At 38.7% G+C, this 12,609-nt stretch overlaps 1 protein-coding gene across 5 annotated transcripts in view; it reads left to right on the top strand.

Moving 5' to 3' along the window:
• The window catches only part of LOC133461420 (myocyte-specific enhancer factor 2D homolog), a 41,481-nt gene that overhangs the window by 13,871 nt on the left and 15,001 nt on the right, over positions 1-12,609 (top strand). For all 5 annotated transcript variants that reach the window (XM_061742332.1, XM_061742329.1, XM_061742331.1 and 2 more), the window contains exons 3-7: positions 1,713-1,916; positions 3,174-3,311; positions 4,896-5,112; positions 10,600-10,656; positions 11,135-11,316. In XM_061742332.1, coding sequence (XP_061598316.1) covers positions 1,713-1,916; positions 3,174-3,311; positions 4,896-5,112; positions 10,600-10,656; positions 11,135-11,316 — 798 coding nt within the window. The remainder of the gene's footprint in view (positions 1-1,712; positions 1,917-3,173; positions 3,312-4,895; positions 5,113-10,599; positions 10,657-11,134; positions 11,317-12,609) is intronic.

The raw sequence follows: 12,609 nt of genomic DNA, 5'->3' as shown, positions 1-12,609 counted from the left end.
TTTTATTTGCAAAATACACTGATGCCACAGAATGTTCTCGTTTCTTCCGCGAGGGTAGACCAACTCATTTTGCACAACTTTACTGCCCCCATCCTGATTGTGTGGAGTCTGGGGTATGATCATTTTTAGGCTTCACATTATACAAGCTGGAAAAGTGAGCGTCAACTGTAGATTCATACAAAATGCCTGTGTGTATTCTCGACTTTAGGTTTTGCTGCTCAGTCAGTAATCTTTATTTTTTTTAACTCACAAAGTCCAGGATTCAGGAATGAGCCCGTATCTTATACAGCCCATAAAGAGGAGGCAACTTTCTGAACGCTGCAGAATTAGCTGCCATGTAACCAGTTGAAGCTTTCATGATGAAACTGATAATTAGAGGCGATGTCCATTTTTCTGGACATTTTTCATGCGTCATATTAGGAGAGCTTCACTTTCATCCCTTTATTTCTTACAGCAGTAGTTTTGTGGAAAAAGTTTATTATTTGAGGTGAAAAGAAACAGACAACCCCTTTGGTAACTTAGACGCACCAAAGCGAGACGGCTCAGTGTGTTGTTACACGCATCGTGCTGGCAGCAGCATGGCTGGCGGGGAGGGGGGCGTCGTGCCGTTGTGCCGTCGTGCTGCCTCACTCTTATTCAGCTCTGTCACTACTTCTGCTGTCAGCGCTGCGGCTTATCAGCAGAACATTGACCCGCCCTGCCACATTCTGCTTTTGGTCTACGCCAACGCACCAGTCCCAGCTTGAACGGACAGTGCTAAAACGCTTCCAGGATCTGCATATATGTAAAATGTAAAATATGTATGCTGAAAAATGACTCCACTGTGTTTTTTTGATTGGCTTTTTATTATTTATACTAGTAACAGTTCTCTCTGTTTAGGGGTCAATGACGTGACGCCTATATTTTCTGAAAAAACGATTTTTTTTTTTTCAATTAAAAAAAGGTTTAAATGGATAGAAAAATACCATATATATGACCGACCTGTCCAACATATGGACTCACTTGAATTTTACAAAAAATACTAGTTATTTGGGATTTTGTTGTTGTTTTAAGCGTCACCATGACTCTTGTTTTGAAAACTTTTTTTGAAATCACTCTAAATGTATTTAAATCAATCTTCTTCCTATCTGGCATGATTTCCGAAGTATTTTGTAGTCCTGTATAAGATTGCAACACATTTGTATTAATATTTCCATCATAATTTACAAACAAAGTTTGACTGATGATGTCCATTTTATGAAATATCATGTGGCGCGACCATTAAAAAAAAAAACAATTTTTGTATAATACTGAAAACTTGTAAAAAAAAAAATGTCAAGATGTTAAGGAAATTAATTTTAATATGAAACATGGTTGCACTACATGACTTTTTTTTAAGGCTAGTGCCAATGTATGTTGACAAAAAACTCTGAAAATATAAAATTTTTATATGAATTTATGTGTACACAACATTCTTAATGTTTGAACTACTGCAATAGATATTCTTTTTTTTTATTATTTTAAAATTGACCTGTTGAAAATCCTTATTCGTCATTGACCCATAGTGATGTCAATTTGCCACGTCACAAAGAGCCCGGACTCTTAGTGATCTCTTCCTGTAGATCCCTGTATGTAACCACACAATATTTCAGGATCCATCTGCTGTGTTAGAAGCTCAAACTATGTTTAAAAAGCGATGTAAAACACAACCACATTCCTGTGTTTTCCCTCAGGTGACATTTACGAAGCGAAAGTTTGGCTTAATGAAGAAAGCCTACGAGCTGAGTGTGTTGTGTGACTGCGAGATCGCCCTCATCATCTTCAACCATGCAAACAAACTGTTCCAGTACGCCAGCACCGACATGGACAAGGTCCTGCTCAAATACACAGAGTACAACGAGCCGCACGAGAGCCGGACCAACGCAGATATCATTGAGGTAAACGATCCATCACATCTGCAGACAAGACGATAGGTTGACACTTCAACTACGTTTACAGGACTGTCTCAGAAAATTTGAATATTGTGATTTTCTGTAATGCAATTACAAAAACAAAAATGTCATACATTCTGGATTCATTACAAATCAACTGAAATATTGCAAGCCTTTTATTATTTTAATATTGCTGATCATGGCTTACAGCTTAAGAAAACTCAAATATCCTATCTCAAAAAATTAGAATATTCTGGGAATCTTAATCTTAAACTGTAAACCATAATCATCAATATTAAAATAATAAAAGGCTTGCAATATTTCAGTTGATTTGTAATTAATCCAGAATGTATGACATTTTTGTTTTTTTAATTGCATTACAGAAAATAAAGAACTTTATCACAATATTCTAATTTTCTGAGACAGTCCTGTATAAAGGAAAAGCTTTTAAATCTGTTGTGCCGTATGTTTTACTTCTAGGAGACTGCAGATTTATATCGGAGTTGAGAAGCCATTTTTATTCATAGAAATTGTTTTGCGTATCGAATCTGTTCGTCTATCTGGGACAGGAATGAATATACTGTCTCATAATTTTAAAGAGTTATAACAGATGTGCTTCAAAGTTGTTCCTTCCAGGTACATTTGCTAAATAATATATATTAATAGAAAAGGAAATATGGAGCAGTGGCCTTGCACCCTCATCTGTTGCCCTTTAACTATCTATTATTATGACTAAACAGTTGTTCAGGGCTGTCTGAGACAAGATTTATGGTCTTTTCCTCTGCTTGCATTTGCACAACTCTCAGGAATGCTTAATTGATGTAGCAGCCAGCTGATGGTGACAGACACATGAAAATCATGTCATTTCTTCTCCGTCGTGCATCAGCTTAGTAAATCTGGTGTTTCACCATTGTGATATGTGACGTGGTAATTCACAGGAACTTTTGTTCATATAACTGACCAATGACCATGGTGTGATGATGGTTCTGAATTACTATACTGTGGTCTTAACAGATCACCACACAGTTGCATCACTGATGGTTCATCTTAAGCAGATCCGATACTAGATCCGAGCTGATACAGACAACAAAAGCCGCTCTATGAGCCACAATCTGCTGAAATGTTCATGCTGTGGCCACAAAGAAAAAGAGGAAACCGCCTCCTGTTGTTTCAAGAACTTAGAGAAAGTTCCTGCTGTCTGAAAACGCCTAAGAAATTCTCAGTTTCATATATTGCTCTTTCTCACTTCGTATTTATGCCCAGACATTGAGAAAGAAAGGTTTCAACGGCTGTGACAGTCCAGAGCCAGACGGGGAAGACTCCATTGACCAAAGTCCTCTTAATGACGACAAATTTCGCAAGACTACAGAGGACCTGGACATTCTCTTTAAACGCTACGGAGTAAGTACCTCAAACCCAACTCCTAATCTTTTCTCATCACACTTTGTTCTGCCCCCATCTTGTCTTGTGGTGAAACATTTGCCTGTTATTGTTCTGCTTTTCCTCGAGGGTCAACAGGAAGCTGCTACTGGTGCGAAGTTCCTCTAATGTCTTTCGCTGTGACCTTTTTAAAACACCTCACAGTCTCATTTTTTAAATTTTTTTATATGTTACAGGACTGTCTCGGAAAATTAGAATATTGTGATAAGGTCCTTTATTTTCTGTAATGCAAAAATGTCATACATTCTGGATTCATTACAAATCAACTGAAATATTGCAAGCCTTTTATTATTTTAATATTGCTGATCATGGCTTAGAGTTTAAGAAAACTCAAATATCCTATCTCAAAAAATTTGATTATTCTGGGAATCTTAATCTTAAACTGTAAGCCATCATCATCAATATTAAAATAATAAAAGGCTTGCAATATTTCAGTTGATTTGTAATGAATCCAGAATGTATGACATTTTTGTTTTTTTAATTGCATTACAGAAAATAAAGAACTTTATCACAATATTCTAATTTTCTGAGACAGTCCTGTACACTAGTCTGTATTTCTTAGCAAAGCTTTTTAAATCTCTCACAAGTTCCTCAAAACTTTAATCAAATAAGAAGAAAGTTTTATATTTTGGAGTGGATGTAACTTAGATCCATGTCCAGTCGTTGGTTTCAGATTTCTCCCTGCAGTGAGTTTTGTTGCCGCCTCAATAACCACAGTTTCTTCAAAGTTTTAATTTTACTATTGATTGCTTATATGATATTCATCAATATCTCTCAGTCAAGTCAAGTTTTTATACAGTAAAGGGAGCAGTCGCATCATCTCCATGCAGGTGGTGTTAGGAGCTCATAGTATAACCACATAGACAGTTGTCACATGTTTACTATTATGTTAATAAAAAATCTGCATCAAAGGCCTGTGTAAATAATAATATTTTAATCACAATTCCAACTTTGGCTCCAAAATCAGTAAATTAGAGAAAAAAATATTATTTTGTCAGATTTTCTGGGTATGTTCTGATGACCTGAATCGTTTTTATGTCGTCTGAAATGTTTTAATTTATTTGTTATGTACATTTCAACATTTTTTATAATGAGTTTAATAAGTGCAATGTGTGTAAAAAGTCATAATCATTTTCAAGAATTGTAGTTTCAGTGTTGACTAGAATAATAATCTAATTTAATTAGAATAAAAACTCTACTACATTGTAGTCTTGGAAAATATTTCATTCATATAAATATTTCATTTTTTTTCTTTTTATAAATCAAGATAAGTGATCATTTAAAAGACATAAACCAGATTCATAAATATATGTCTCCTTGCGTATGACATTATGTACAATATTGGTCCAAATCAATAATTATAATTCTGATAAAGTATAACAATTTCTACATCATAATTAATCACACTGCTCTAAATACAAAAAGTCTTTGTTGCAGAGTAAGTGTTTATGAATAACTGTGTGTTTTGATTGTAATTGTTTCAGACTAGCACGTGGAGTCTTGCAATCTGTATTAAAAAACCAAACTTTTCTTGTAATCTTGCAGCAGTCGGCAGCTCCGCCCCAAACGTTCACCATGCCAGTCACGGTCCAGGCAACCAATCAGAGCACGCTGCCGTTCAGCAATCCTGGCAACGCACTGGTAACTACCTCCTATGTCACATCATCATCGCTCACGGAAACCCACCTCCTGTCGCCACAGCAACCGGCTCTTCAGAGAAACACGGTGTCTCCTGGGTTGCCACAGAGACCGGCCAGTGCAGGTGAGCCAGGGAAACGGCTTGACCACAGACAGAATCTTTATTCTCGGACATAAACATCTATTCTTATACACAGTACTTGAGTTGTAAAAAGAAATCAGGGGGGATGTTGGATTTGATCATATGGGGACAGATAATTTGTGCTGATTACAAATAATATAATATATTACAAATAATAGCACTGACCAAAACACCTGCAGAAATACTGCAGGAATGACATAGCAGCAGTTAAATGCAGCCTTCTGTAAGCTTTAAATATCCACTGGGCTTACATCAAATACATCAAAACACAACAATAAAAAACACTTTTCTGAACTTATCAATATCCCTTTGTCCTTCACAGGATAAGTAAAATGGATCACTGCAAAAACTCAAAATCTTAACAAGAATATTTGTCTTATTTCTAGTTAAAATGTCTCATTTTAGTAAAAAAATCTCATTACACTTAAAACAAGACTCATCACTGGAAAAAACGAAAGTTACGCCTGTAACTACGGTTCTATGAGTCCCGGATGACCGCCAGGCGGTGCTGTAAGCACTGGATATCTTCCCTCGCGCATGTGCATGTCGAGTACAATACCAACAATGTCACGTCACCCGTGACCCCTGCATGACCCCCGGAAGGGGTATATCTTCCGGCGTCAGCATGGGATCTTCTCCTAGAATCTTCTCGCGAGAGCACGAGGATTCGGAGTGACCGGCAGGCCTGGCGGTCATCCGGGACTCATAGAACCGTAGTTACAGGCGTAACTTTCGTTCTATTTCGTCCCTACTGACCGCCAGGCGGTGCTGTAAGCACTGGATGACGAATACCAACAATGTCACGTAGGATCCCGGTCACATACCTCACTGACCAGGGGCAGAAGGACCCGGGAGTAGAACCACGCCCAATGGTTGGGAGTGGCGACATTGATCCGGTAAAACCTGGAGAACGTGTCTGGCGACGTCCATGAAGTCGCGGTGCAGATGTCCTCCAGAGGCACCCCCTGCAGGGCAGCCAAGAAGCTGACGACCGGCTCCGTGGCCTTAGCGCCGTCTCCCCCGGGCTCCGGACGTCCCGGGGGGGGGTGACGGTCGGGATCAACGCCCCGACGCTGGTGGGACGGTCCGCGCACAGGGGGGCGAAAGTCACCAGCAGGCTGACTCACAGACCGCTGAAAGCCGCCCCGGCCGCCGTGGGCAGGCGGCCGGGGGCGAGGCCCGGGGGCCGGTGAAGGGCCTCCCGGTGTACAGGAGGCGGCCGCACCCCTGTGAAGGTACACCAGCCGCTGCCTGGTCTCATCAGCCAGGGCGGTGCGGTTCAGAGCTTCCAGGGCAGTTGCCCCAAACAGCTCCCCCGGTTCTGCCGGTGCCTGACGAAGAACCCTACGAGCAGTCTCCGTCAGGGGTGACTGCGCCAGTCAGACATGACGGCGCGCGTGCACCAGGGTGGACATCAGCCGCCCCAGTTCCCTCGTTTGGGAGGCAAAAAGCCTGTAGGGATATGTCACACATGTCCTGTGTGGAATCATCCACCTGTGCATCCTGCAGGGAGGTGGAGAGAGCCAGTAGCAGATGAAAAAGGGTGTTCCCCAGCCGGCCGATGCGTGCCGCTGTTTCATAAGCCTTACAAATATGCCCATTAACAAAAACAACAAACTTTTATAATTAACATGAAGCTCTATAAGACCAACTTAAATTAATCAGTACAGAGCTTTCTACAGAGAAAAGTATTTCAAAGATGGCATGCAAATAGAAACTTTTTTTCTTTTACTGGCGGAAATGTACGGAGCCCTGGAGGTAGAAATGGGCTTCCATAGTGTTGTGTTGCTGCTGCACAAAGATAATTTACCCACTGAGGGAGGAATAAACGACAATCTAATCTAATCTAATCTAATACATATTTATGTACAGCTCAGAATGTCTTGAATTATGATGTACCAGTAGTTTACCCAAAATTTAGATTTAGTAATATATTCACTAGAGGAATGTATAACTTTTAACAATCTTCAGTAGGTAAATATACCTATGTAAATACTTCTGCCACCCAAACTTCAGCTGTTACGTTCTTTATGTGCACCATCTACACCTCACTTAATTAATTTCCCTTTGGGGATAAATTATTTTTTTTATGAATTTAATTGAATCTCCAGGTCCAGTAGCCATTTATATGCATAGGTTACAGTCAGAAATGAAGACATTCAGCTCTCTTCCCCTGCTCTTTTGGCTCTTGGCCTCAAGAGTTTTGGTCTGTGGTGAAGGGTAAAGATCCCTTCCAGTCTCCCTCTCTTGACTATATTTATCTTAGTTTGTTTTTTTTTCTTTAAAAACGTACTTTTGAACATGTCTATCTGCATGGAAACTTACAATCAACTCTTGTATGAGCTCTTGGATGCATTTTATGAACACTGAAATCCATTTACAGTACAAGACAGGAGGTCTGATTATAATAAAAGGTTAATATAAGATTTTGCACTTAATTGAGCATCCATTATCATAATTATCATCTTATTTTATTATTACTGAGCTAATATTCTGTGGAAAACAGTCATGTTTTATAGTTTACACCACTTCACCTTTAAAAACACAAAACCTTTACTCAATGAGTCAGGTAAAAAGAAAAGTTATGCTAAACTGCTAAATTGCTGCCTTCATTCTAAATTACATATTGTAAACGATACAAAGATATATGAAATTAGGGGGGGAAAAAAGATAAAAGCCACACTGTTGGAAAGAAAACAGCAACATGTACATTTTATTTCAATTAAACCGTATTCTCACACGTTATTAGCCCCATGTTCAAAACAGACAAAATGATTTGACTTCACCAATTCGGGTCAGATTTCATTGATATTTTAAAACCGAAGTCTTCATTTGAGTCAGTAATTTTACCTTTTTCAATTCACACTATACATGGTTAGGGCTGAACGATTTTTGAAAATAATCTAATTGCGATTTTTTTCCTCAATATTGCGATTGCGATTTAATATGCGATTATTTTTTTCAAGGTCCTGTTCTCATGTATTTTTCAACTACACAAGCAATAAATCAGTCTGTTTTACAATAAACATTGCCAGATTTATTTAAAGCACAGATTACAATAATAAAGAAAACAAATCTGTGCCTTTACCTCTTTAACACGTCTACACATGGGTCGTTCTCTCTGAACCCAATCACACGACACCAAACCGGGTTAAACTTTAGGCAAAACGAGGCGTAGTTTGATAGAAAAACACAGAAAAACTCCCACAGGGAACAAAAAACCTTCCTCACAGGCAGTACTCGAGTTGTAAAAAAAAATATCAGGGGGGATGGTGGATTTTATCATATGGGGACAGATAATTTGTGCTGATTACAAATAATAAAATATATAACAAATAATAGCACTGACCAAAACAGCTGCAGAAATACTGCAGGAATGACAGTTAAATGCAGCCTTCTGTAAGCTTTAAATATCCACTGGGCTTACATCAAATACATCAAAACACAACAATAAAAAACAGTTTTCTGAACTTATCAATATGACTCTGTCCTTCACAGGATAAGTAACATGGATCACTGCAAAAACTCAAAATATTAACAAGAATATTTGTCTTATTTCTAGTTAAAATGTCTCATTTTAGTAAAAAAAAAATCTCATTACACTTAAAGCAAGACTCATCACTGGAAAAAACAAAAAATGTCACCTGTTTCAAGTAGATTTTCACTTGAAATAAGGAGAAAAATCTGCCAGGGGAACAAGATTTTTTTGCTTGTAATAAGAAGATCTCGTTCCACTGGCAGATTTTTCTACTTATTTCAAGTGAAAATTTACTTGAAACAGGTGAAAATTGTCAAATAAGTTATTTTTCTGGTGTTATTTTTCTGGTGATGACTCTAAATGTTGAAATAGCAGTAAAACCACATTCATTGATGAAATGACATAAGGGATGGAAAGGGGGGATGGCAGTTTTACAGGGGGGGATGATTTGGACCGTTTTTATTTCAGGGGGGATGCCATCCTCCCTCACCCCCCCTCAACTCCAGTACTGTGTATACATCTTCCTACGGATGGATGACTTCTGATCCACAAACATACACTAGAGGAGATGTCATCTTTCTTATTTATAATAGGCTGCTTTAGTCATCAGGTGGATATGTACCTTACTGTTCTTGACTAATTAGTTCTGTGTGACATATTTAGCTTTATCACACACGGACGATGGGGTTTCTGAGATTCAAACATTTGAACTTGCTGTTACGTGAGAATTGACGGGCTGTGTTCATTTTTCATATCTCTCACGTCCGCACCCTCGTTCATTTTGACATTTACTGAACAGATTGCCGGCGTCTCGTCAGCTGACACATTCACTTGTTCGATTTAGCTGCGGTTAAGTTTTGAGTCTGATTGTGTTATCGTCATTATGGTAATCCACTGATATGAGGCGCCCCCCTATCTGTATTTGAGGGGACTGTCATGTGCAGAAATTTAGTTTAGTTTAGTTTATTTATTTAGCAATATAAGACAAATTGAACAATAAATGTAAAAACATTGAAATAACATGCAAGGAAAGGAAGAAGCCTGGTGGCTTATATAGAATCCTTTCCATATATGAATAAAAAACAAAACAAAAGCTACACAAGGGGGAGTAAAAAAAAAAAACACAAAAGAAAATGTAACTCAGATTAAATAATAAACACTACAAAAATGAAAAAAATAAGAAAGTTCTTTAAATGTTTTTTGAATATTGGCAAGGATGGTGATGATTTAAGAGATTTATTGATTTATTGATTCCACAAGTGGGGGCAAAAATCAATTAATTTGTTTAAAAGTTTGCTACATTTGTATTTATTTTTTTACTATATGTTTAAAAAAAAAACAATTGAACCAGCTAATTAAACCCTGGCACCATTGTGTATTGATCCACTGTGTGCATTAAAAGAAGAAGAGGCTGATGTAACGTCAGCGTATTTAAAATAATAAATTGTGCCATTTTCTTTTTTTTTTATTGATAATATCAAACAAAAATGTGTGAGTGAGTTTCCAGGGAGATTTATGCACCTGTTAATGCACGTGAATGGGTCGCCCAAATATCAACGTTCACCTTAAGATGCAGCATCATAAGAACTCCGTGGATGAACATTTCTCAGTGTTTGAACTGAATTGCACCAACAACACTCTCAAAATCATTTACACAAACAGCCACATTTTAATCCGTAAGAAGCCTCGGGGGCCAAAGGGAGAGTGGGCTGCAAGCAGGCGTAGGAGGACTGAGGTTATGATCATTTGCATATTCACTGGAATGCATGTAAACTCAATTACTGCAATAAACTATGCACTGATGAACCTCTACTGGATCCACTGGACTTTTGCAGCCAACTTTTTGTCCTTATCCTGGTGTAGAGGAATCTGAATGTGCTGCCTGAGGCACTCCGGTACAAACCTCTGTCATGTAAATCCCTTATTCTTAGAAGTTTAAAGTCAGCATAGGAACTCTCACTTTAACTATATGTCTCCTGCTTTTCTGCCAGGTGCTCTTCTTGGAGGTGACCTGAATAATTCAAGTGGAGGATGTCCAAGTCCAGTTCGTGAGTAGCTTTATTTTCGTTGAAAACTGTAGCTTTTCTTTTTTCTCTGATAGGATCAATATTGAAGTATTTACTCCTCATCATCATCATCATCATTTCTGACTTTACCTCACATTGATCTTGTGACATGGACACAGATGAATGAAACATTCTCAGCAACTCCTCTGGAAAGGGCATCGCTATTGATTATAATCTCACGTCATGACGTGTGCCTTTATTTTTTAATTGATGCTTAATCCAGAAACATGTTGATTATCGGAGGACATTTGGATATCAAAAATAAGAGGTTAATTTTTTCTCGAGGTGAGGGAGGAGCTCAACATTTCCTCCATGTGACATTTACAGAAATATTGAGTTTACACAACTTTAGATTATTGTGTCTCAGAAGAAGAAAACATTTGAAAGCTTCAACTGTTGGATTTTTACGTAAAAACGATTTTCTATGGATTTCCATCTCTTCGCACCTCCATCTCCCCAGCTAATGGATACACCAGTGCCAGGGCCTCCCCAGGTCTCCTCACCGTTTCCAACGGCAACAGTCTGGGGAAAGTAGTTCCAGCCAAGTCGCCCCCCCCACCGCCGAGCCCCCAGATGGTCAACAGCCGCAAGCCCGACCTCCGGGTCATCACCTCGCAGGGCGGGAAGAGTCTCATGCAGATGGTGAGATCAACTGTGACAGAATTGAGATGTCAGGGACTATTTAGTTAACGTTTTATTGGGGTTAATGTTTAAAAAACTAAAGTGTAACGAAGCAAAAACATGGATGAAACATGGATGATTCAGGGAAGATTTGAAACCATTTATTTTCTCCCCTCCAAAATATTCCATCTCTGTTCAGCCAGTGGATAAAAGATGACACCTTAACACTAGAGATTTATATTGAACTACTGAGTGAACGTCAAGAATCAGGCTGAGGATAAACAGTCTGTCAGATGGATATTCGCCATCATTTTTCTTTTCCCAGGAGGAACGTTTAGCCAGAGAGGCCCAACAACACCCTCTTTACTCTGGCAGCGCTGGTCAAGTCAGTTAATCAGCTAAATCCCACAGACATGGTCATGACATTTGCAGTAACTCTTTGAACTAAACATGGATCTTGTATCCATGTTTGGTATCTAATGCTAACCACTAATATGAAATGATTTCACTGTTTTGGTTTGGAGCTTTTACTTTTATCACACAAACTTTCATCACAGGATTGTAGCTTTTTTTAAACTCCACAATGGGCTTTTCTGGATTTTGACAATTGTCCAAACATCTAACTAACTAATAAACTAACTAACCTAAGTGGAATAATTTGCTTATGTCCATAGGTGTCACCAGTAAATTGGGAATGGCATTTACACACACACACACACACACACACACACACACACACACACACACACACACACACACACACACACACACACACACACACACACACACACACACACACACACACACACACACACACACACACACACACACACACACACTGGTCAGGAGTCGCAGTAACGGCAGCATGTATCCCCACTTTAGTCGTTTGATTATTTTCCTGTTTGTCAACGTCAGGGGGATATTTCTGTCATGTCTGGATGGTTATTGATATGACAAGTCAATCAATAAATGTGTAGATCTAAGGCAGGTTTCATTGACTTGTGGTCTTAAGGTAAACTAATCAGATACATTCATCTTATCCAACTTTCTGTATCCTCCGTACAGCTTTGGCCGCCTTCCTCCTTCAACTTTCCTCCGTTTCCTGCAGTTCTCTCATTTCATCAAAACCTTTGCTTTTATCCATTTAGGATGCTCTTTGTTTAAATAGCGGTGCAACCATTCAGCACAGTCCCAAATGACTGTTCAGATAAAGACACAAGATGTAACTTCTGTGAAGTACATCAAATATAATAAACAAGGTTTTGGTTATAGAGCAGCGACTACTCCTCGGTTACCCCACATGAAACAAACCTG

The sequence above is a fragment of the Cololabis saira genome, chromosome 15 (assembly GCF_033807715.1).
Source record: "Cololabis saira isolate AMF1-May2022 chromosome 15, fColSai1.1, whole genome shotgun sequence".
Lineage (NCBI taxonomy): Eukaryota > Metazoa > Chordata > Actinopteri > Beloniformes > Belonidae > Cololabis > Cololabis saira.
The sequence above is the reverse complement of the archived record's forward strand: the minus strand, read 5'-3'. Positions and strand labels throughout refer to the sequence as shown.